The sequence below is a fragment of the Rhinolophus hipposideros genome (assembly GCF_964194185.1).
Source record: "Rhinolophus hipposideros genome assembly, chromosome: 21".
In the NCBI taxonomy this organism is placed as follows: Eukaryota; Metazoa; Chordata; class Mammalia; order Chiroptera; family Rhinolophidae; genus Rhinolophus; species Rhinolophus hipposideros.
In genome coordinates, this window is record NC_138067.1 from 3,127,419 (window position 1) to 3,154,550 (window position 27,132).

Sequence of the window (27,132 nt, forward strand, 5' to 3'; positions counted from 1 at the left end):
ATGATTGGTTCTTAGGGCTGGTGAGATTGGACAGTGATGGCTAGGGTGAATGGGGCTGCTTCTTAGGGCGATGAAAGTGTCCTAAAGTTAGCTGTGGTGATGGATGAACAACACTTTGAATATGCTACAAGCCACTGAATTGTATGTGAAAATGACTGAGTTGTACGGTGTGTGAATTTTATCCCAATAAACTTGTTAAAACAGAAGTAACTACAGGTAATTTCAACCCATTAGAAAAACAAAACATGGGAAATGTTCAAGTGACATAACATGTAAAATGCACATACCAAATGCCTCTTCTCTGAACAGACCAATATTTATTCAACCAGTGTATGGCCTTTTGAGGCTGGTTTTAGTCTCTCTTCCAAGGCTACACACAGTCGGTGTTGGTTCTCAGTATACTAACGCTTGACAAAGGCTGGGTTACTCTAGGTTGTTCACATGCTGTGTGTATCTGTCTTATTTCTAATTAAGAAAGGTAGCTGACGGATCATTTAACTGGAAGTTTGATTTTCTCCATGGCTGCTCTCAGAGCTTGTGTGTCCACTTGAGCCATTTCCACCTCCGGTGAATTCTGCTTGTCTAGATGGTCCTTAACTTTCTTCGTCTTAATTCCCCAACTTCATTATCAGCCTAGGCTCATGGGGAAGGAAAAGAGCTTCAATTTGGGAATATGTCTATCTTTCTGCGTAAACCTTAAGAAAGGCAGTTCTACACACAGAAGGAAAACAAATTAAGAAGAAACACAGATTAAGTCCATTGGAATTCTCTAAAAATACAACAGTTTTTTTTTAATTGCTGCTCTGAAACCTATAATGCCAGCTATTGGTAAATGCAAAACCCTCAGCTGAGCTAATAGAACAAAATTAAACCTACACTTTGAAATACTAAAAATTATTTGTGTAATATAGATTACTGCCCATTAGAAATGTTCAAAACATGTGATAAACTTGATATTGAGAATAAGGTTGACTTAAGCTCTGGGCAAAGCAATACCTTTATTCCCCAGACAGCATCTGTGATGACATCCAGGGGGTAGACAGGAAATGTTTCTTGAATGAAAGGAAGAAGTAAATGAGCATCTTTTGTAGTGCGAGGGCAACAGAAATGCAGAACTTTACAGGATGGAGGACTGAATGAGAAAAGTTCTGGTAAATTAAGTGGTTGGAAAAGATTTTTTTCATGTTTGAATTTATCTTTATTCAAAGGGTTCCTTATATTGGCTAATCTGGGGGCCACTACAACACTTTCTTTCTAGGTAATATTTGTGATTTTAATGTATAAAAAGAAATATAACGGTCACTTTGTTAGCCGGGTAATGGCATAAATAGGACATTCAGAATTTAAGAGTGAGAAATTCATGGACATAGCACAACTTGTAAAGTACACAGGACTGCAGAAGGCACAAGATGGGGCCGGAACTTCTGCTAGCTTGTGTGTAGCTGTTAGTACTGAAAGATGCAGTGATGAGCTGGGGACGAGGACAGGCAGAGAGGACACAGTGACAGAGATGGAGAGATGTCGGATGACTTCCACACGCCTGGTGAGGACTGGGTGGGTGAGAGGTGGCACTATCCTGAGATATACGGGCACCGAGAACAGGTGTAGGAGAGAAGGTCCTTTCAGTTTTGGGGTGCCATAGCTAGCATCCAGGGCGAGACCCACCAGTAGTGAAACCCCTGACACAGAGATTTCCAAGTCCTAAGCTTGTAAGTGGCCATGAAAGGGCCAAAGCAGATGAAGAACATGCAGAGTGAGAACAACAGGCTGGGAACGGAACCCTCCGAAACCTCAATACTTCAGATGGCCAAGGAGAGAAGGAGTTCGCAGAAGAGATGGCGGAGGAAAAGCCAGGGAGGACACCGAGCGAACCAGAAGAGTTTTAGGGGCAAGTCACCAACAGGTGAAGGCAGGCGAATCTGGTGACGTGCAGCCTGATAAGCGTGCACTGGTCTGTCAGAAGTCCTTGGGGCCGGGTGACAGGTTTAGCAGACTGCAGTGCACTGAAGCCAGACTGTGGCGGGGGAAGGGTGAATGTGAGCTGTCAGTAGTCACAGAAAATTTATTTCAGACTTGGGGAGACTTGCACATACAGTATTTCTATAAAGACTGGGGGGAAAAAGGTGAACTGAGAAGATTCTGAAGGCGTAAGCCTGAGGCGGGGGGAATAACTGATGCAGCAAGATCCTACATCCGGAGGATAGAGATGGAATTGTAATGGAGACAGCGAAACCACTGAGGAAACTGTTAGAATAATTCAGGGCAAGGAGAAAGTGACTTGAACAAGGGAGGTGGCAGTGACAATGGAAAAGAAGCCTGCAAAACATATTATGAAAGAGCATTAAACCTACTTGGTGGAGGAGAGTTGAAGGTAATTTAACTTTTCTTGGCTAAAATGATTGGGTGACAGTAAGTCTGTAGTAAACAGGCAAACTATGAGAAAGTCAGGTTTGAGGAGAAGGGGAGTGATAATTAAGTTGGTTTTAGACAAGGCAAGTTTGAGGAGATGGTTGGACAACCACATGGCAGAGAAGATAGCGTTTCACATAAAGACATGGGAGTTATTCACCTAGAAGTTAAGACCGTGTGTGTTGTAAATCTGAACACTATATACAGCTGAGGGAAGAAATACAGGAAAAAATAGCTGAGATGCCACTTTGTGGAATGTCCTCAGGTGACAGATAAAAGATTAAAAAAACCTCCAAAACAACAATCCAGAAGTATGAAAAATACGTATCTTACAGTGATGGAGAGAAACTTGTCACTCAACATTAGAGATGAGTAATTTTTTTGAATATGTGAACATTAGCTAAACATGACATCTTCCCACGTGATTTTTTTCCTTTTTTTATGAGTTACGCAGTCGTTATGCATACAGGCAATTCTTACAGAAGAATTTCTAAAGTGTTTTAAACATTATTGAAGAAATGCCTGATCTACCAAGGTGAGTTGTCTAGACAACTGATTCATCTGTATACATTATTTTTAGATAAATGTCATACTCATTTATACTTTGGGATACCAATGAAATTCAATCAAGAAATACAAATTGTTCTGTCACCAGCCATATTTTGTGTTTACAGAATATTCTAAAACCGACTTCTATGAAATATCCATTAGTTTATGAAAGGTGAGAAATCTTATGTACTTGAATATCTGTGGGGCAAAAGAACTAACCCCATTTAAGTTTCAATTTTATTTTCTTGGGAAAAGCTTGAGTTAAGATAATTATCTACCTTAAAAAAAAGGCATTAAAAAAAAGGCATTATCTCATCAATGAAAATGCATTAAAGCAAGATGAAACTAGGAATGTATACATAATCACCTATTAAACCCTTTATTAAGTGGAGGGCAAAACGTTTTGATAATGAACTAAAACTTTGAAAGAAAAAGCAGATGTAACACAATCAGTGCTTCTATAGAACTGAAAACTTTTTCCTTGTCAGTTCTTTCTTGGCCTTGAGTGACCTTAGGTCACCCAATTTAAGATTTAAGCTCATCATCCAAAGTTACTTTTACCATTACTTGAAGGTGAGATAAAATTCTGTTCTTGGGATGATGACGGTTTTCAACTGCCAAATAATGGCATCCTATGATAAAGAACATTTATAGAAAATGTCACTAATAAGCTGTGACTCCCATGCTAGGGTACTCTTGCTGATGAATAAGATGTTGTTGAAGGCATAGAGAGACGGAGACTACAGTGGATAAGAGCGTGACTTCAGCTTATGCTCTGAGACAAACCCTGCGGAATTCTGTTCAAGTGCCCGAGCCATCATGGAAAAGGAGTTGAATCAAGCAGTCTGTGGTTCTGCCTGCAGCCTGAACTCCACTGCAAGCCAGGACCACTGTCATGCCAGGACTCCGCTTGGTTTCTGATCTTCACTTACTCAGATGGGAGGGAAGCAGCCTACGACCCATGAACAAGAGCATTTCAAAAGCATGGCTAACATGGATTTTATGTCTCAGATGCCTGTTATGTTAACAGTGTCCCTTCATGTTCAGAAATCACTCGTTAAATTTCCTACATGTACCTGAGGGTGTATCAATCTGCTATTCTGCTGTGTTTAGCTGACATTGGTTGTCCACCTCCTGAAAAGACTTAGAATGAATAATAAATGTATTTTCTTGGAATGTGAGAATCTTTACTATTCTTCAACTGCTGCTTTTGTATTCCAAAGGGCACCATTTTTGAAATGCCAAATATGGGCCTAAACAAAAACTCTCTAGCAAGAAAATACACAATAAGTATTTATAAAACAGGGTACATTTCATGTGGGGGAGGTGCATCTTACACAAGCATGGGTGCTCAAGGCGGTCAGGTGACATCATGGCATGCTGGAGTCGATCCACATGTACTTAATGTCCTGAATTCAACTCCATGTATAAAGCTTGGCATATTGTGAGAAAATAATATAGAATCTGTAGTTCATTAACTCTAGAAGAATAGTGAAAAGGCTAGAGAATGGTATATTAATAAAAATTCTTTCATTTTACAGTATATATTATATGCATAGGGAGGATTACACAAACATATATATGTGTATGGTGTGTGTGTGATTTAATGGGTTTTTAAGAGCAGTTTTGCCATTTTTAGACTAACTTTAAAACCTGTATTAAGGCAGGTTTTATTATGTATATAAATATATATATACAGATATATTTATTATTATTTATTATTATTTATAAATATAACAGATATATTTATTATTATCTGTATTATGGCAGAATACAATTCTGCCATATCCCAAAATGCAACCAGTGATCATCTCTGGATGATGTGATTGTGGATGATTTTAATTTACTGTTTTATTTGTACTTTCTAAATTTCTATAATTTGTGTTTATTAGAAAAACCTATATTCTATTCAATCATAGAATGCCATATTTACATTCTGTTAAATCATGCTAGCTTCTGTGACATATTACAAAATGAATTTCTCTTTTGAATAAAAACAAAATGGATGGTCACGAACAAGTCAATGATTCTAGATAACAGCACTGCTACTCAACACTGCCAATGCAGCAAGACCAGAAAAAGAAAAAAGAAATGCAACACTTGTATACCAGGAGACCCAACTATCCTTATTTTCAAATGAAGTGGTTACATATACATGGGAAATCTAAGGGAATATAAAAACTATTAGAATAAGGGTAAAAAAAGATTGGTGAATATAAGACCCATGTACCCAAATCAAGTCTTCTTACATATCAATAATAATCACTACAAAATTAGTAGAAAAAAAAATCTCATTCACAGTAACAATGAAATTTCTAAACTATCAAGAAGTAATCTAATGAAAGATGTGTGGGAGTTTTATGAAGATAATTGATAAAACACTACTAAAGAATATTTTAAAGATATGAATAAATGTTATAGACTGGAAGATTCAGCACCACAAATAAGCCAGCTTCTCATAAATATAATCAAATCCATCAAAGGCTCAATAGAAATGTTTTTTTCGGTCAAATAAGAAAAATTCTAAAATTCATGTGGATGAACAAAGGGACAAAAATAGTCAAGACAATTCTGAAGAAAAAATTACACATGAAGATTTTTTTCTGTTACATATCAAAACTTATGTTAGAGCCACGATAATTAACACAGCGTAGAATTAGTACAGAGACTGACAAACAAGGTGAAGCACCAGAACAGACAGCGCAGCAAGAGAAGCACGTGCGTAGAGAAACTCGATGCATGACGAAGGTGGCATACAGTCAGCGGGAAGTATTTCTCACTTGACTTAATATCCGTACCTTCCAGATGTATTCTTCAATATGGCAAGAGCATCTGGATAGCCGTCCATGTTGTAGTCTCCAATGTGCAGGGTAATTGGAATGGGTATTTCAGCTGGCCGTGGTTCATGCACAAATGGCACAAAGCCCCAGACGGTGCCCTTGTTGCTGAAATCCTGTAGGACTGGAACCCACTAGGAATTAAGAGGAAAACGATGAGATTTGACGTTGTTAGTAGAAAAACAATCGCCGTCTACAAAGCAAATGCTCAATACAAGTCCTCCAGGTAGCATCACCTTCCTTAAGTTCTTTATCCCTGTAATATGGTAGGGTATAATATGTTACTCTGATGAACAGGAAACTGATCCTCTGAAGGAAATAATTCCCTTTACAATTCATCACTAGTTATCTTTCATGGAACTGGCATTTAGAAGGTTTTTCACAGAATCTCAGGATTAAAATGACATTAATAAGTAGATGGTTGAATTGCCCGTCGTAAAAATTTGTGTTGAGTGGAAATATAACCTCAAATAACTATTTTAAAAAATTGCAGCAAACTGTAGTATCTAATACTGATGTTCTTTCCGGAGGGCCAGTTTAGGAAGGAAGTTCCAGCCTGACAACGTCTCCTGCTGTGCGTCTTACACGTGACAACGACTTCTGTCCTCATCCTTAGAGCCAGGCAGCTCAGAGGCTTTCCAAACACACCAGCCCTGGCAAGCTCTGGCAAGCTGCCCCACGTGATGAGCTGACACTCAAAAATCCAGAAACTACATTTTAAATAAATTCTTTATTTCTATATTAATTATAACGAAGAGAAGAGAGAATAGGTTGATTTCAAACTAAGCGTTTGGAAATCCCTTTCTCTTCTGAATGCCCAAATCTTCACTTTTAATAACCTAATGCAAATTAAAAATCTCAAGAGTGGAAATCGTGCCATTAAAATTATACCCACGTTATCTAAGAGCATGGATACTGGCACGTAACCTGGAGACATCCAAACAGAAGCAGCACAGCTAGCTTGAAATGGCAGGCGGCCAAGTATACCTGCAGATGGTTTTTTCTTAAAAGCAGGTGACTCATTTCTACGGATTCAAGGCGAGCTTTATTAAAATTGGCTTCTTGGAAAGGATTTAGCATACAGGGTATCCTGAACATTTTCTAGGTTATCCAAAGAAAGCATCATTTGCCACGGGGGGAAAAATAGCTTAATGATAAAAACAAATTTACAGAAAATGAGCTGTTTTAGAAAACTTGTCTCTATCTGTAATCTCATTTGTCAATTTTTATAAAGCAAACAAGTATTACATATCATCAAAATGTTTTAATGTTTCACTTCTCTTTGAAAAAAAATAGTTGGTTTTGTTTTGGAAGCTGGGAAATTTCACAAAATGCCAAGTTATCACAAATTTCTGAGATGTTGACAGATTATTAATGAGGATAAAGTATTCCTGTTAAGGTAAATGTATCAGGGCCTAACAAGTAAAAGGAGTCTTCATTAATGTGACATGCTTAACAGTCAAGAAAAACTGTGACATTTATCTTCCCAGAGAGAGAGGTGACTGTGTAATTTGAAAATATCCTTACAGTAGTCTGTCGCTTGGAGACAGACTATAATTACTAGATTTACTTATACCTACGAACCATTGATGAGGTGTTACTTCACCTAATGTTTGCAGTGATTCAAAGTAAGAAAAAGTTCTAGATAATAAAACTTCTGAGTGTAATAATTAAATGGTTTTAGGATGCTGGCTGTACGAAGACTTGTTTTCTTTAGTGCCTTAGTATAAAATGTGATGTTTCCTACCTATAAGGGCTATAAAAATCAATGTATTATTCTATCGTTTATTATTCCCAATGAGAAAATAAAACTGAATAATTCTACTAGTATATTGCTAGCTTCCTTTCAAGTGCTAGCAATATGGAGAAATTCTCAATGTTATAACCTATCATTTCCACATTAATCTTCAGCTGTGACTATCAGATCCTAAATTGTTTACCTACAAACTACAGGGAAAAAGTCAGCATGAGAGAATGAAACAGATCTAGAGACCACAAATCCAAGAAGATTAGCCTTGAAAATAGATAAGATGTTCTACATATCCCTTTATTATAGCTATAGTGTGTTTTACCATATTCCCAGCATATAAAATGCTAACAGATCATTAATTACAGGGTCAAGGATGGGTGTTCTTCACCAGAAATGATGATAACAGTACTTTTTCTCTTAATAAACCAACAAACAATAGATTTCAATGCATTTCATTAAGTTGAAGTGAGGAAGTCAGTAATTTACTTTTGGTTCCTCTCTGCTCTGATTCTTCAGATACCTTTAGTAACCTCTGAAGACTTTTTTCAAGAACATAATTCTATTTACATTAAAAAACCAAGCTGATCTACCTGCTTTGTTCCGGATCTCACTAGGTAAATGGAGCTTTTCTGGCAGTTTTTATCTTCACAGCCTGGGAGTAAGTGATCCATGTGTCCGTCCCCATCTGCCAGAAGAAAGTTCAAGAGTCAATTAACAGCCACAAAATAGAGTGTGCCTGTATGGCAGATCACATTTCCTATTTGTTCAAAGTCTGCATCAGTCTGATAAACTGAAAAATGTGACACATGACTTTGAATACAGGAGATTCAATTAAAAAAGAATTTCTCTGGCCCTTGCTTCCTATGCCATGGATTGTGTCTGCTTTTAAATCGCTCACTGCTGTGGTTAAATATTTACCCAGTGTTGCCAAAAGACCCCTTTTCAGGCTTTAATGTTAAAATCATCAATTTTCCAAAATGTAAATTTTGACTCATTTACATTAATTATCATTGCTGCCACAGGAGAAAAATAAGCATGTCAACTGTAACCCATTACTACATGGCATATTTTAAATGTGTCTTTACACGTAATTTATCTTTACACACACTTTGAAGTGTCTTTTGTACAGCGTGAACTTCAAGAGTTATAAAGCTCTCAGCTACTCGGCTTCTAAAAAGCAGCAATAAATTTTTATCAATAAAAAAGCAAATGAAGGGAATCCAGATGTCATTTCCAGCTGACTGGTTTTTAAAAAGCTGCACAATGTCTGCAAAGACCTCTCGGGATGAGGTTCCTGAGGAAGCTGCAATCAGTTACCCCGTATCTACTGTCTGTACCTGATGGGGTTCAGATGTCCCAGAGCTCAGTCACTGCAAGGACATTCCCACTGGGGTAGTCACCTCGCTTTTCAAATGTGGGGGCTGAATGTGTGTTGCTTGAATCATTGATTTATTTGCTATGGTTTAATGTTTCATTTAACGTGTGCCTGAGGTAATGTCTTCAGTAAGAATTAACAATAAAGAAATGTCCTTTCTTGTGCAGGTTTACATATTAAGATATGTAACCACAATAAGCCTATCAAATCTCCAATAATGTATTCTAAAGGGAAAAAAAGCATTTTAGGCTAAATGGAATGAAAATCTAGCCAATGGAAGCTGACCTCAGCAAGGAAAAGTGAAAGAGACAGCATAGTAAAAACATGAATTTCTTTCATTTAATTTCATGGTTTAATTACTCATGATGCTCATGATTAACAGCAATTGTGACAACAAACCCTTCCTTAGAGGAGTATAATGTTAAATAAAATAGTTAAGTTACAATGGAAAGTACAGAGAACATCTAGTGATTTGACAATATGTATATATATTGGGATTACTGAGAAAGAAGTTGAGAGAGAGCTGGAACTCCAGGCAGGAATACTTGGAAAGGAGAAGGCTTCCCAAGAGCATAAACATTTATCATGGTTAGAAAGATAAACAAAAAAGAGCCAGCCAAGTAAGAAAGAATTAAATGCAAAATGTGATTTATAAACTGACTCTAGTAATAATAGCATAGACTTCATTAAAAACCAAACCATTTTATTACAAATTAACGGAGGACCAATCAGAAATCTCTGCCCTTCATTTTCTCCCGCAATGGCAAAATGCTCAATACTAGATTATGATTTACACATTTCTTTTCCTCCAGTTTCTCTTTCTTCCAAGGAGTTTTCTATTTCCCATGAGTATTTTGACCACGACTTAGGTGATATTAATATTTAATGCTGGCGAGTAACCATCTAATGAATCTAAAACTAAGTCATGTGACATCATAATCATGCCTTTTAGTATAAATTATCAGCAACGTTTTATAGGTATTGTCACGGAACTCAATCAGAGAATATGTACCCTGTGCTGTCGCTCAGTGCTATTTTTTGATATTTAGGGGAGGTGACAGAAAAGCTTTCCAAGAATCCAACTTCGTACCCAAAGGAAATGTTCTCTCTCTTAAAGAAAACAAACTTTTAAATCTTATGTTACACCTCTCTGCATGTGTTTTTCTTTAAAAAAATTTTTAATTTGGAAATAATTTAAACTTAAAATTGCAATAATACAAATAGTACAAAGAATGCCTGTAAACGCCTTAACTAGATTTGCCCAATGTTAACATTTTACCATGTTTGATCACTTACGTACTTGCTGACATCAATATTTTTTCTGAACCATGTACCTAATTGCATACACTATGGATGGCCCTTTACCTAAGTACCTAAGTGTGTATCTCCTAGGAACAGGGGTACTCTCTTACGTAACCACAGCCCAGTTACCAGTTCACACAGATACAACACTTTTATTGAATGTACTAACTATATTCCAATTTTGTCCACTGACCTATCCATGCCCTTTACAGCACTTCTGTCCCCAACACAGGCTCCAGTCTAAGGCTAGGAATTGCACTGAGTTGTTATTTATCTCTATCCTCCTTTAATCTAAATATTTCCACAGTCTATCTTTTATAATCTGCATACCTTTTTTTTAATACCTCAGATGATAGGAATCTTATTTTTTAATAAGTTATTATGCCTAGGGAAAAAAGCAGCTTCAGAAAAACAAGTATAGGGGATCAAATATATGGTGATGGAAGGAGAACTGACTCTGGGTGGTGAACACACAATGTGATATATAGATGATGTATGACAGAATTGTACACTTGAAACCTATGTAACTTTACTAACAATTGTCACCCCAATAAACTTAAAAAACACACACACAAGTTTATGTGAATCAGAGGCACATGGCTAGGGACCAGAATTCGTTTAAGCACATTCTCTTGAGAAACAATGTGATTTGTGAGTGGACTGTGACGGCTGCCGTGTTGATGGAGGTGCCGGTCTGTGACGTGGGCATACATTCATAAAGAAGAACCAGGAATTAAGATGTTTGGGCTGCCTTCTCCTCAGTACCTCACTAGAGTACATATCAAGTCTTCTTGAAGGCTAAAATTCCTTCTTAAAAACTCAACAGAAATTATAACAAAAGGAATGAGATTATGATTAACTTATTTTATCACCTGCAGTATAAAAAGTGGCCTTTGGAATGGCTGGTCACTAAAGTACACGCTGAACAATGTTAACTTCATTTGACATTAATCCACATTTCAAATAAAATTCTTCTCTAAAACAGATACTTTTACTGAAATAGATTTAACAATTCAAACTGATTTTCTGAAACATTTTAATTTTAAAACCAAGAAGACCCTAAAATAAAGTTATTGTTCTCAAAAAAGGGGTTATAATGAATTCCTATATAATAACTTTTGTTTTTAATTGAGCAGGAGACAAAGAAGATACACATAAGGGTTACATATTACGTATCCTCTTCAACATTCATAATATTTTCAGTCTCATTAAGTTAATTGATCTGTCATTTAAACAAATTACATCTCACTGTTCTGGCCCCAGATGACTATCCAACTTTGTAAACCACCATCTCACTCACAGTGATTCTCCAGTGTGGTCCCCAATCCCACAGCCGCAGCACTACCAGGCATTTGGTAGAAATGGGAATTCTTGGGCCCCTGCCCAGATCTAATGAGTCAGGACCTCTAAGGGGAAGCCTGGCAATCTATATTTTCATAAGCCCTCCGTTTGATCTGGATGATGGCAAGGTGTGGGAACCACTGCTCTCCCACTGGTGCCGGGGATGCTCTCCATGTCCCTACTTGCCCCGATCACGCTCCTCCATTCAGAAACAACTTCTGCTAATCAAATTCTACTACCCCTTTTGGACACTGTCTGTGTCTCTCCGCAGGAGCTTGGCTCCAGCCTTTTGGAACTGACTCCAGGTCACCTTCTGCATATTCTTGTGACTTCTGGGCGGGCCATCTTGTGATGGCAACAAAACAATTACCACCACAGAAAACAACTGTTTTCTGTGAATGTCTTACCCATTCCATCAGAGAGTGGAGATTTCAATGTCATAGAAAGAACGTATAAAACCAGCATTAGCTAGATACGGACTTTTTTTTTTTAACTTGGCTTAGCTCCTAATATAAGTAATCAGCCATGTAATTTTGGGAAAGAAAATGAGAAACAATTTTTTAAAACATTAGGATTTTGGGGGGAACATTTAAAAAAAAATTTTTAGAACTGTTTAAGAGGTACTCAATTTTCTAGAAATGTATCCTTTCTACTCTTGTCCCCAGCTCCCTTCCACAGTGGCAACCACTGTAGCAGTTCCTTGTGTCTCCTCAACACATAGTCTATGCATATACAGTTGACTCTTGAACTAACATGGGTTTGAACTGTGCAGGCCACTTATACGTGGATTTTGTTCAGTAAACACACAGGCCCGCCATATCCCCGGTTTTGCACCCATGGATCTTAAACGGTCTTTTTGATCCGTGGTTGGGAGCGCAGGGCTGCAGGGCGCCATGGTATGCACCGATCTGTGCCATTTTATCTAAGGGACTTGAGCACCTGCGATTCTGTATCACATCCACAGGGGGTTGTGGACCCAATCTCCCGGGGATACGACGGGATAACTGCAGCTAAGTTTCTGGGGAGTCAAAAGTTGTATGTGGAGCTTTGACTGTGCACTGGGAAAGGGGTCGGTGCCCCTGCCCCCCGCATTGTTCAAGGGTTAACTGCACATATATGTAATTTGGCACAAAGGATATTGTATTCTACACACTTTTTGGCACCGTGAATTTTTGATTTAATATATCTTTGAGATCGTTCCACACTGACAAATTTATATCTGCCTCTATAATATAGCATTGCATTGTATGAATACCATGTATCTCAACATAACCAACTGTCTACTGATGAGCAAACACTGGATTGTTTTCAATCTTTTGGTAATCCAGACAATCCAGCAATGTATAACTCTGGACATATATTATCTCATCTTTGTGAGATTATACCTGTAGTATAAATTCCTGAAATGGAAATTACTCTTTCAACGGTTATATGAACTTCAATTTTTTATTTTAATCTCCGTAGAGGAGTGGTCCTGAAACTTTTTAGTCTCAAGGATCCTTTGTACTCTTAAAAACTGAGGATCTCAACAAGTTTTGTTTATATGGGTCATAGCGATGGGTATTTACCATACTAGAAATGAAGACCAACAAATATTTGAATATTAAGTTGAAAAGAACAACCATAAATCGATTAAATGTAAACATAAATAACATTTTCATGAAAATTAACTATTTGCCAAAACAGAAACATTTTGCAAAAAAAGTGGTATTCTCTGGCTTAATAGAAAAAAGCTGGATTTCCATATTGCTTTTGTATTCAATCTGTTGTTTTGGTTGACAAATATGAAAATATGTAGGTGGAAGAAGTGTGTGCACAGCCTTTTCAGGGAACTCTGGAGAGTCTGCCACACTGCCATCAAAACTCAGATAATTTCTTAGAGGTTAGTTGCAGTGAATAATGAAGCACCGGATCAACGAACTTTTCTTACTGTTAATTAAAACCTTAAAATTTGAATGCATATTTTACCAATGCGTGACTTTGTAAAAATCACACATCGAACATTTAGAGGATACTGGTTCACGAGTTTGAGTTATGTAGGTATTCAACTGTGGAAACGTTTTATTACACCCTATCAAAAAGTCACATTTGTTAATATCACCACCAATCCCATAAAAAAAAAAAACCCACAAAACTTAAGGTATTGGGAAGCTGTCAACTCATAGTAGCACATAAAAGTTTTCTAAAATTCCAATTTTTTTGCTTGAAAGATCAAATTTGTAAAAAATAAATTTTTTTTTAAAATTTAATTAAAATTTAATTTTTTTAAATTACATTTATTGGGGTAACATTGGTTAATAACATTATATAAGGTATAATTCTATAAAAAAATTCTATAGTAATCAAATGTGATAATTGGTAATTTCCCGTCAGTTGTTTTCTTGAAGTGACAAGCTCGCTTTGTTCATTTTCTCTAAAATGTCAACCAAATTCCCAAGTCTGAATAACCAGTTTGTCAGTTGTTCTTTCAAGTAAAAAAATGGTGTTACATTAAAAAAAAGTAGTTTAGCTTGCTACCAATGGCACCAATGCTTTTCAATACTCTGTGCAGTGGAAGTGTTTTATGCATACTTCCTATTTCCAGACACGGAGGATTAAAAAGGTGTGTACTCGAGGGTTGAAATTTAATGAAATTATTATTTTTTTGCGGCTTCATCAAAAACGTTCTTAAGTGAAATTATTTTTATTTCCTTCCTCCTTCTCCTGCTCTATATTAACACCATGAGTGAAGAATAGAGTGCGTGCTAACTATGTGGACTGCCCCTGCTTTGCTTTCTGCTAACTGGCCAGCAGCTTTACCCACCACCGCTTGCACATCATCACAACAGGGTCGATGCTGAAAAGGCAAATGGAACCTTAGTATTACTATGAAGATGGTTTTGGCCTTGTGGACCCCCGAAGGGTTGCAGGAAGCCCCTGGCTCCCCCAGGGGCCCATACTTTGGACCACACTTAGAGAACCTTGGCCAGAGAGGTTGTACCAATAAGTGAATCATCCAATATTTTGATTTTTGCCCCTTAAGTGAGAATGGTATTTCATTGTGGGTTTCATTTTTTCTTTTCTTAATAATGATGTTGGTCTTTTTCTCGCTAATTTGTAGGAGTCCTTTCTATAATAAAAAATTATTCTTTTGTCTAGGATTGATTAATAGTTTCCTTTATAGCATCTAGGTTTTGGTTGTGACTTACAAAGGCAGTTCCAATTCATAGCACCCTGAGACATCATTTCTACTTTTAAATCTTAGACTCACCTGGAATTGATTTTCGCGTGCTGTGTGTTGCGAAACTCTTGCACTTTTCATAGATGGATACATCTAGTTGGACCACGGCACTTACTGCATGGTCCATCGTTTTCAGAAAAGAAACCCAACATCTCTTGTATTACTTATGTTTATTTGTAAACTGATCAAGAGGAACATAATTGGGCTACTGCGAGGAGTCCCTATGAGGATTAATTACATCACTATTTCCCCTCTATCACTGTAGAATTCTGTGTAACTTAGGACAGGAGTACGAAGTGCTTAGCAGGTAGGCAATAGAGGAAAAAAACCGCATAACTCCTAGAAGGATACAGGGCTTTTTCTTTAGAGTTCTCACTTCAAGAACTCACCGTAATGCTGGTTAGTAGGAAACACTGAAACATTTGACCATGAAAAATGAAAGCAACAATTTAGGATTTGACAAATGGTCCTCCATAGATGGAGGGAAAAAATTGTAAGTAGATTGGCTAAATATTTTGTTCTGTAACCTGGAACTGAATTCAATAACAAAAATAAATCAATGATTTCTGAATGACAGAGTAGAAAATGTCATGACGGCTCAAACAGAAAATAAGTCAAAATGACTCCTTCCACTAACTGGAAAATTTACTCATGGACGGCTGTAACATACACAAGCTATAAACACTGCAAGTCACATGACTAATTAATGGTATTATAGAAGGTTCTAACCAGATTTAAAGGTTTTTTTTTTTATTTCTAACATGTGGTACCCAAAGCTAAAAGATTTCTATACAAGATTTTAAAAACTGCATTTCTTGCTAAAATAGAATAAGGGAAGAAGTAACAGCTTTCCCATCACATTTGTCAAGAGACGTAAGACGTATGACAGATAACGTATTCACATGTAAGACTACACTTTTTGTGGTTCATCATTAATATAAAACTGAAACTGTATATACTAAAATTTTACAAATTACCAAAAATCTATTTTCTTTTTCCTTCCACTGTAACATATAAAGATTATCACTTTATATTTATCAGAAGAGCACATCATTAACATAAAAGAAATTATAGGCACAGAAATAAACTAAATATGATAGAAAAATTATTACAATGCCCAGATTAATTTTTTTTAAGAAAACAAAATTCATAATTTTAACATAAATGATGAATAGTTCAAAAAATAGAGGGCAGGCACGATTAGTTTTTTTAAGTACTCACAAGCCAAACTATGACAACATGAAACAGGTGTGATATCAATTAAAAAAAAGGAAGAAAAAGAAGATACCACATGATCATGTAGAAGGCATAAACTCAATTTCTTCAAAATATTCATTTTAAATGACAGAATTACAAATATGTCCATCAGTGCACTTATTTTGCTTTAGATGTTAAACCTCATACAGGCTGATTTTTAAGTTATGTTTATATAATGTTATTATTATATCAAGAGTCCACTTCCGCTAAGACCACAGTGTGGTTTCAGACCATGAGCTTAGGTGTCACATGTACCTGGGTTCATATCTCAGCTATCGCTTGCCAGCAGCAGGACTGTGGCCAAGTTACTTTGCATCTTAGCCTTAGTTTCTTTATCTGTAAAATGCATACAGTACCCCAACTTTTTATTGTAAGCATTAAATGGTGATGACAACGATGAGACTAGCAATCATTCGTTGAGTGCTTGGCACATACAAGCTTAATAAATGCCAGCGTTAGGATGACAAACACTCACTCAAAGGGGTCGAATGTTGATAGGCGATGTCAAAGACGGTTGCTTTTACATAAGTCAAGAGTCACCTCTCCAAAAGAGCAGGGGAGGGCCACGGCCACTAGTTTTATCTGGAGAGCCTGAATGACAGTGTTACCTCCAAAGAGGGAGGAAATCAGCACCCATTGATAAAAACCACGAATTAGGGTTACCCTATAACTTCTATCTATACTCAACTTTCATTGAAATACGTATCCTTGGGAATTTCACCTTTGCGATCCTTTTATAAATGGCAATATTTTAAATAAACATGGGTTAGTTTAAAAGCATAAAAAAGGACACATTTCAGAAACATGGAGACTAATGTGAAATATTCTTTTGAAAAATCAACAAATACTCTAGTCATGATAACTTTGGAATTTCCATGAAAAAAGTATTTTAGACGTTTTTAGTCATTTGGTTGTAAAACCAATGAGCTAATTAGCACTTACTTTCTCAGAAGATCAACATCTTTCCCAACCGCAGAGTAGTTATAATTTCCACCGAGGGACACGATTTATTTAGGTCAGCCATCAATACCCAACACGCTATGAGGACTTCAAGCTCTCGGGTCTCGGCTCCCCATCCTTAAGAAGTACATCCCCCAGCTCCCCAATAACATTAACAAAAGATTCTTCTGTTTGAAATGTCTGAATCTGTTGACTTTTTCTAGCTCTGGCTGAATTCTGTTTCCCCAATTCTGTCTCAGTTTTCATAAACATGTAGTGAACTTCTTGTCAGAAGAATGGGGATGGATGAAATAAATAACTGGCAACAGTGATAACACTATCACTCTCACAAGATACTCGTTTTCAAGACTAAAATCTTTATTATTACACCTTTTCAAAGGACAAAGAGGGAATGAAGTAGCTAAGATCATAAGCAAAGTGAACAATGAATTCTATGGCAGCTATGATCTCTCCAATTATTGCATGGGTATTAATTAAAAGTAAAGTGTTCTACTTAACAAGAGTAGAAGAATCCCTCCTGACATTGGGGTTTTATTCAAACACTTTCCTAATTATTAATCCCTTTGTTTTAACAACCAACTTTGACTAGATTAACTTCTCACCGACTTCAAAATAGTTAATGTTGGAAATATAAAGAGCCTTAGAAATTATATCCATTCCTAACCTCTATCATTTAACACATGGGAAAATTCAGGCCTAGATTGTTTGTCCAGGATCACACAGAGAGGAAGATCAAGACCTGATCGGGCCATGAGTCTCTTCAACTGTGCAGATTCTAGAAATGCTTCTGATTTAAGAATGGCCAGATGCAGGTAATGACTGGGGCAGAAGTCAGGCACAACTTCAGAATATTGATGTCTTTTCAACTACCTTGTTCATTAGTTCAGCAGTTTGCTCAAAGGTACCAGAGTGCTTTGAGGGGTTATTCATCTACAGGACAATTGAGACATCATTTACTATCACGTTTATAAACACTTTTCAAGTGTGTTCCTAAGCACTGAAAAGAAATCATAGAAGAAAAAGGGGAGAAGACATGTAGACACGCAGCTGTCTCAGTCTGCATAAACATATAGTATTTTTCACTGTGGTACACAGGAGGGGTGTGCTCTGGGTGGAGGAAGAGAGAAGATAACTCCTTACCATCTGCTAAGTCCTAGGAGAGGTTCCTTTATATACACTATCACATTTAATCCTGACAAAAAAACCATGACGAAAGTACTATTATTCCCACTCTACAGCGAGGATACTGATGCTTGGTGATATTCATCACCCAGGCAAAAAGGAGTTAAGTGGCAGTAAACCTGGGATTTAAATTCAAGTCTAAGTTTATTACCCAACGCTATCTCCTTCCCTTACTCACAGTGACATGTAATTTTGAAGCATTCAACCAGGATTACAGACATAGCCAACTGCTGGGAAATACTGGTCTTCCCTGGATTTAAAGGCAGGGGCCAGTGATGGAGAGTACATCCTCCAATGTGACTTTTTATCTTCTGAGTTTATCAGTTCAGGTGTAAGAAATGTGAACACTTGTTCTAAAATATTTTATTTAGCAGATGTACTAACACTGTACTAACCACAATACAAAATGGTCAAGTAACTTTCGTGTAGGTTCATAAAGGAAGCAAGGGGAGGAGCTGGGCTTCATACCCAGAACTGCCCGGCTTCAGGGTCACCAGCACGTTGCGTGAGTCCCTAGGCTCAGTCTTCTAATTCACAAAACAAGCGGAGTGGACATGAGGCCTCCTTGTTGCTTTAAGGGATTGGCCCTCTTTACCTTGCTCTTCAGCCACGAAAACAAATGTATTCTACATCACTGACTGGGTATTTACTAAGTAACAGTAAACTCTGAAAAACACAATGGCCCCAATTTAGATGTCAAAAGTCAACAAACTGTGAGAGCCACATCTGCATGGCTTCACTGTAGATTAAATGGTGTCTTATTAATTTAGAAATCCACAATAACATTTAGGACATACCATTCACCATGTTTCTGTATTGGCTCAACAGTAGATGTTTTGAAATAATAGTGCTAGCATGTGACAAAGCTTTCAGTTGTGCTCCATTTCATCTGGTTAATCACTGAATTTGCTAAGGATAATGAAATCCACCAGTCACTCCCTCTCCTTAACACAGGAGTATGTTTTTTCTTAGTTCCTTGATAAATGAGGTAATAATGATGAGTTATGTTTATACAAAATACATTTCATTGTATATCAAACACTTGAATCTAGGTGCAATAAACCTTTAAACAATTCTAGAGCAAGTAATTCCAGGTTTTTTACCCCCTATGATTCATTTCTTGAAGGCTTGTTTCTAGGCAAATTATACATCTTTCGTGGGTGAAGAACTGTCGGCTGGATTATAACGCTGAGACCTGCATCTGTGTAACTGCAACTCTGACAACCTAGAAATTCCTGAAGCTTCCTCCTCACTCTGAGCTCTAGCCAATAATTACCAGTCAATACTAGTATAATCTCTCAAATGGGCTCCATTTTATGACATTACCCTCCCTACACACAAATATTATGATTAGGAAATAATCTAAGTAATATCGTACTCTGAGCTGAGGAAGAATACATGTTATTTTTAAGAACTTATTTGAAATGAACTTGAAATGGCTCATAGACCTGAACGTAAGGGGTGAAATTAGAAGATGTACAGGACACACAGAAGAAAATCTTTCTGTCGGTGGGTTATGCAAAGATTTGTTAGACAGGACACTAAAATCATGATCCACAAAAGCAAAATCGGATAAATTCAACTTTATAAAAATTTGAAACTTTTGCTCCTCAAAAGACTCTTTTAGGAAAATGAAAAGACAAGCCGCAGACTGGGAGAAAAGATTTGCAAATCATATATCTGATGTGAGATTTGTATCGAGAATATACAAAGAAGTCTTAAAGACACACAACCAATTAAAAAATGGACAATGAATTGGACGACATTTCACTAGAGAAAACATGACAAACACCTGAAAAGATACTCAGCATCATTAACCATAGGGGAAATGAAAATAAAAGGCAAAATACTACTAACACATTCAACAGAATGGTTATAGTGAAAAAGAATGACCACACTAAAAGCTGACAAGGAAGTGGAGAAACTGGAACCCTCAGACCTTGGTGGTAACAACTTAAAATGGTATATCCATTTTGGAGAACAGTTTGCTAACTTGATAAAAAGTTAAGGAGACACTTATCATACAGACCTAGCGATGTTACTGCTAATTACAACCATGGAAAAATGAAACTGTGTCTATACAAAGTCTTTTAAGCAAACGGTCACACTGTACGTGACAAGGAAGATAGTCTTTGTGAAGACAGTTTGGAAAACTACCTAAACAAATAGACAACTATAGCCTCGAACCACAGGAAAGGGTGAGAATCTGATTTCCAGAGTAACCACATTATAATATTCAAATGTCCAATTTGCAACAAAAAAATCCAAGGGATACAAAGAAACAGGAAAGTCCATTCAAAAGAACCAAATTAACCCACAGAAACCATCCTGGAGGAAGCCTAGATAGCAGAATTTCAGTACTTAAAAGTTAAAATTCATAGGGCTAATTATACATTCATAATACCATGCATCATTAAACAATTAAAAAACAGTACAGTTGTGAGAATACAATATGTCAGAGACAGTTTTACTAAAATTAGCCTTACCTAGAAAGGGAAGAATCTGTCACATACAAACCTGTCCGTAAAGGCTTTCTGGATTTAGGGCCCTAGTTTTCTCCAGTATCTGTATACCTTAAAGGAACAAGTATAGCCTGGTCTGCTTTAAATGCTGAGTGTGTATGAAATCAAGACTCTGCAGTAGCAATTTTATAATTTGGTGTATAAATTACCATTTCCAATCAAAAAGCATTCAAAATATTTATCAGAAGCACATCTGGCATCTGTGCCGCACCAAGGCAGATGCCTCACAGTCTTTGCGAGGAAGTAGAAGCTCAGGGACTAATCCCTTTTGCTATGGTAACCGCTGTGCGCTGTGACATGGTCACATGGAATGCAAAGAGAATGGACGAAGTGGACTTACACGAGAAGAACACTGTAAGGCTGTCTCACAATCGCATGATGTGCCACCTGGTAATGTGTGCACATCAAATATTTCTGCTTTACCAACATTTTACAGTGGTGTGGCCTCTCTTTGGTGGGGTGAGGCAGGGCGGGCTGAGGGGACAACAGTCCAGCGGGCTAGAGGGAAAACTGTTCAAGCTGCTTGCTTCCACTCTGATCCTGGCAGAATAAAACTGCACTAGAAACGGCCGAAAGGCTACTAAGAAGCTGTGCAAATACAGTGATGATTAATATCCATCCTCCCGATGACGCATGTTGTCAGAGTTCAGGGATTAGAGTCATGTACTCTCTGCCTCGGGGGGCTCGTTAGGTCTGGGCCTCTCGGCTCTTAGGGGACTTTCAAATGTGCTTTGGCTTTATTCCTGAACTCTGGTTTCACAAATGTTCCAGTTCTCTTGTCTCACTAGTCTTAGGAATGTGATGACTCTAAAATATCTTAATAACCAAAGCAGTTTCCTCTCCTGACTTACCTATCACTATGAAGGCTGCTAGAAAAGGAATGATTCTTTTAGTCATCCAGAGGTAATTTTTTTTTTTTTTTACTCTCTGTAGTATCAAACCAATCACTAAATGCACTGATTCTTTCTTTGAAAAGTTTCTCACACCTGTCCCTCTATTTATTAACGTAGACAACTCACGTTCCCAGCTCATGCCATGACCTATCTCCTGACTGGTTTCCATCCCTACAAAATCCAGTATTTTAAAACTGTTTCAATCTACCTCTCTTTTGATATAAAAATCCTGAGCATCTCAGAAATTCTAAAAATCTTGCCTTGAATTCCTCTCCATGCTGAGGAAGCTTTACCTTCTGCAAAACCCACCAGACCAAAAGATTTTGTTCAACTTTGCTATCTGAAGTCAATTAAAAAAGTTATTAAGAAAGAGCTATTGAAAACTCTTTTACTACTTCCTACTTCTTTCACTGAATAAAATTAACATTTGTTCATCTGTTACTCATTTGGCAATCCAATGTGTTCACTGGCCATTTTTATGTTTCCACATTTTTACAGAAACTCTCTATTCAAACCAAACTAGTTTAATTCACTAGTCACTAACCACACCGTTTTCATACCTCTACGTGTTTTAGCCAAACCTCAGAGTCGCTTCAAAGTCCTTTCCAAAATCCCACCTCTTTCATGAAGCGTCCCTTTCTCAGCAGACAGTGACCTGTATTGCCACAAGACTTTGTACTTTGTCTACGGCATTAACTTCACACATAACAATGAAATACTGTCTGGTTTCTCTTATATGGTAGCTAGGTGCTTCTTTATTCTTCTCTGTGTGTATACATATATGTATATATACATATAAATATATATATATATATATATTTTTACACGTTTGTCTTCCTAACTAGACAAGGACATTACCTTAAACATCTTGACTTTCTTACATGGTATTCAGCACAGAGTTTTAAGCCTAATAGAGGTGTAATTTTTTGCGTTTTATCTGCAGGAATTAAAGACCGTGTAAAAGTACCTGATCTCTAAAGGAGCTGGCCATGAGACTCAGAGGACAGGGTCAATTATAAGAACTCAGAAGTAATGCGACAGAATCTGACAGTACTTTAAGTACATACTTTGGTTTCTTTCTTGCCATTACTGACTATTACTCTTCTATAATTTACTTTTTCATTATTAAATAATATTTAAATGAGTCTAACCACATAACAGAAAATCTGAAAAGTAGGAAATAAAATAACCTACTTACACAACCATTACCATTTTGTCGAAATTCTTTCTAGTCTGTTTTTTTAAAAGATAATTACGTCCTGGTCTTTTTTCCTTACAGAATCTTCTCTGCCCTCATTTCTATTGGCTGTGCAACATTCCATGGAGTTTTATTTAGCTGATCTCTGGGAAAGTATTTGTTTTATAAAAGCAATAAAACGCATCCTAATTGGTTTGAACAGTCATGTGCCACATAACGACATTTCAGTCAACAACAAACCGCATACACGGGGGTGGGGTGGGGGAGTCCCAGAAGACTATGCGGGAGCTGAGAGATTCCTGTCACCTAGTGATGTCGTAGCCGCCGTAATGTCATAGCGCAAGCCGTTACTCGTATGTGTGTTGACGCTGGTGTGAACAAGCCTGCTGCACACAGATTACGTCCAGTACAGAATACTTGCTAGCGCTAACAGATGACTGTTTCCTGGTCCATGTGGTTATTATACTAGTCCTTGAATCATTACGTTAGTGTCTCCTTCCTGCTTATGGAAATGCAGTTTGCGGTCACACAGTGTGCCGCCAACAGCAGCCTCATATACCTCGGGCTCAGCGTGTCTCTTCAATGCGTCGCGTCTCGTGCTTGATCTAACCTCGTGTTGTTTCATAGACTTAGTGTGGCCTAAGTGTCCAGTGCTGGTAAAGTGTACATCCGTGTGCAGTCACGTCCTCGGCCTTGACATTCACTCACACTCACTGACCCCCCTCCGGTGCTGCAGGCTCCATTCATGGTCAGTGCCCTATGCAGTGGACCACCTTTTATCTTTTATACCCCATCTTTACTGTACCTTTTCTGTGTTTATATGTTTAGATACATACATATTTGCCCTCATGTACGAGTTGCCTACAGTATTCAGTATGATACAGGTTTGTAGCCCAGGAGCACTAGGCTGGACCATGTGGCTCAGGTGTGAATTGGGCAGGACCATGTGGCCCAGGTGTACAGTGGGCTAGACCATGTGGTTCAGGTGTGCAGTGGGCTAGACCATGTGGTTCAGGTGTGCAGTGGGCTGGACCATGTAACCCAGGTGTGCAGTGGGCTAGACCATGTGGTTCAGGTGTGCAGTGGGCTGGCCCAGGTGGCCCAGGTGTGCAGTGGGCTGGATCAGGTGGCCCAGGTGTGCAGTGGGCTGGCCCAGGTGTGCAGTGGGCTGGCCCAGGTGTGCAGTGGGCTGGCCCAGGTGGCCCAGGTGTGCAGTGGGCTGGATCAGGTGGCCCAGGTGTGCAGTGGGCTGGATCAGGTGGCCCAGGTGTGCAGTGGGCTGGCCCAGGTGTGCAGTGGGCTGGACCAGGTGGCCCAGGTGCGCAGTGGGCTGGCCCAGGTGGCCCAGGTGTGCAGTGGGCTGGCCCAGGTGTGCAGTGGGCTGGAGCAGGTGGCCCAGGTGTGCAGTGGGCTGGACCAGGTGGCCCAGGTGCGCAGTGGGCTGGACCAGGTGGCCCAGGTGCGCAGTGGGCTGGCCCAGGTGGCCCAGGTACGCAGTGGGTTAGACCATCTAGGTGTGTGTGAGTGCACTCTGTGATGTTTGCACAACAAAATCACCTAATGATGCATTTCTCAGAACTTATCCCTGTCGTTAAGCCACGCATGACTGTAGTTATTTCCTTTCTTTATTTGCTAAAGGTTCCTGATTTGATTTCAAACCATGCCACACACCTCACTTTGGATATACCAGAATAGCCTAATTTTAGAATATTTTTAATATCTTTTAATATTTTATGTTAGTAGCTAAACATTTCATCATAGCTGTAAAAAAACAGCTGTTCCTACACAATGTAAATGAGCTGGGAGTCACTTAATCACTGGTTTTTGGAACAGGGTTCTTCCTGTAAGCTCTACCATTTATTCAGGATTTTTTTTTGTTTTAAACCAAATGAATGGCAAATTTCTGAAATCATGCTGACTTCATGCCAGTCAGTTACTTCCCTCGACTTGGTTCAAAGGAAGTCGGAGGGGAGAAGGATGGAGGGAAGGATGTAATTCACAGACATATTCAAATATATAGGAAAATGTGTATTTTGTACCTGCTAATATTCATAAACTTATTCAATGCCATCTGCTTTTTTGGACTCATTAGCAGTCTTGTTTTTTTTTTTATAATACCCAACTAAGAATACATGGACTTTTAAACAGACGTGAGATATTTATTTAAAGTTTACTGATATATTAAAAAAGTTTACTGATATACTACCTAAAGTTATTAAAAACGGGAGAAATATAGTTATGTTTCTTAATTGACTATGTCCTATATTCTGCACATTTAAAAAAGCCCGACATGTAAGTATCTATTTTATAGTTATTGTAAACATAGTAAATTTTTAAGATATCCAAGTAAAGCTACTAAAAATTTTGTTAAAAGCAAGGCACGTTATCATACAAAACACACAATCATAAAATGAATAACTTTAATTCGGAGGTTCTTAGCCAAGGATTAAAGGGGTCTGTGAGCCCCCGGAGAATTATATAATGCATATATACTTTCTGCCCTGGAGAGAGACTTGCAAAGGGACTTGTCATTAATCCAGCTAATCAGGTCAATCAGCAAATTAAAAAAATAATTTCATGTATTCTATCACTTGACTATTTCCATTAAAGACTATAAATCAGGCACCAGAAACCTGCTCAAAATCTAAGTAATATTTAGTGTAGTAAAACTAACACACAGCACAGCATGGAGGCTCGTGTTGAAATTTCCATCAAATAGCACTAGTGAACCTCCTCTTTAGCTGAGTTGGGATCAGTCTCTATGACACTGGACGGCGAGCTGATTTAGTTAGCTGAGCACAGAGCAGCAGCGAAAACAAACTCACGTAAGCCCAATGAAAGGATTCAAACTATCCAGCAATGTCTTGTGCTCCTCCTATGTGCCCGACACTGTGTTCTCCTTACACTGTGTCATTCACAGTGTCCTGTGAGGTGGAAATAATCATCATTTTCATTTCATAAATGAGAAGCTGAGGCCTCTGGATGTAGTGACGTGTCACCTGCATTTCTGAGGAACAGACTGAGGTGTTTGTAGGAGGAATAAAGGAAAAGCAGGAAGGGAGTGAGCTTTTACCTCTTTGGAGGTGGTCATGGAGACCACTTTCCCACCTAATACCAAAACCCTTTCAATTATAACCCTGACAAAGGGTGAAAGTGCCACAGATGTTTTGGAAGTTCCTAACCAATGTGAACTTGGTTTACTGTACAGAATCTATGGAGAACAGAAAATCATATGTCCTCTTGTAGCGAATTCATAATAGATGTTACTCTTCTTCGGCATTAAGATATAAATAAAAAATGGTTTTTAGTATTCAAGTTCAAAGAGGTCAGGTCAATTCCAATTATTTTGGTTTCTTAACCTGGATATACAAGACTTTCTTGCAAACAGGAACCTCTTTTGTTCAAACTATAATCTAAACATCCATGTCATGAATTGCTCCTTATTGCATCGAGGAATTGACCACACGTCATGTATAATACTAGAAAAGGCATCTTTTAAATCTATAATAGTTCTGAAGATACTAAAGTTATTTTCTGATGTGGGAAATTAATGACTAAGTCAGAGAGAGGGGGAGAATTTGAAAGATGAAAACAATCTTACCAAAGTCTGCAAATGCCGACTGTCCAACCACCATCATATTTTGAGGTTTTTCAAATACAGTATTGAAAGAGAAATTTCCATCCTGTTAAAGGCAGACATTTTTGGATTAGACCATCATAATTCATTCATCATGTGTGAAATAAAGCATTTTAACTAAAGCAGGGGAGTAATTTAAGGCTTTTGTTGTACTGCACAAAAATTACTCCAATTTCCCATTCCTCTTTTATCATAAAACAAAAGAAACTGCTGTCAGTTGACAAAGAAGGTACACCTGGACTGCTTTCCTTGCTGTCAATTCTGGTATGACATCCTTTAGTAAATCATCATCATGAATTTCAGACATACTGAATGTCTTTTACTTTAAGTACCATAGAGAGTTTTGGAAACATACAGAACTAAAAAGTAGTTCCTACCTTCAAAGAGCTCACAGTCCAGTTGGGAGATGAGATGTAAATCAGGAAAATAGAATTTCTGAAGGTAACCTACAAATGGTACAAGCAAGTAGCAAAGACGCCACGTTTTACAGATTTCAATGGAAGAATCTGTGGGGGACTATTAAGAAAAGATCCTCAAATGAGATGAGAGTTATATTGATTCTTAAAGGGCCACTTCATTATCAACTCAAGTTGATGTATCAATGAGGAGGGGAGGAAAAGATTACAACAGCTGCCATGTACTAACCAGAGGCGGCTAAGCTAAACAAAAATGAAAAGGAGAACCCAGGAGAGATCCTTCA

The 27,132-nt window shown here is 37.9% G+C and overlaps 1 protein-coding gene across 1 annotated transcript in view; it reads right to left on the reverse strand.

The window, feature by feature from the left end:
* The window catches only part of ITFG1 (integrin alpha FG-GAP repeat containing 1), a 129,946-nt gene that overhangs the window by 53,523 nt on the left and 49,291 nt on the right, over positions 1–27,132 (reverse strand). Inside the window, exons 8-10 of the mRNA XM_081030703.1 lie at positions 26,397–26,478; positions 8,136–8,230; positions 5,757–5,929 (exon numbers count right to left, since the gene is read on the reverse strand). Coding sequence (XP_080886829.1) covers positions 5,757–5,929; positions 8,136–8,230; positions 26,397–26,478 — 350 coding nt within the window. The remainder of the gene's footprint in view (positions 1–5,756; positions 5,930–8,135; positions 8,231–26,396; positions 26,479–27,132) is intronic.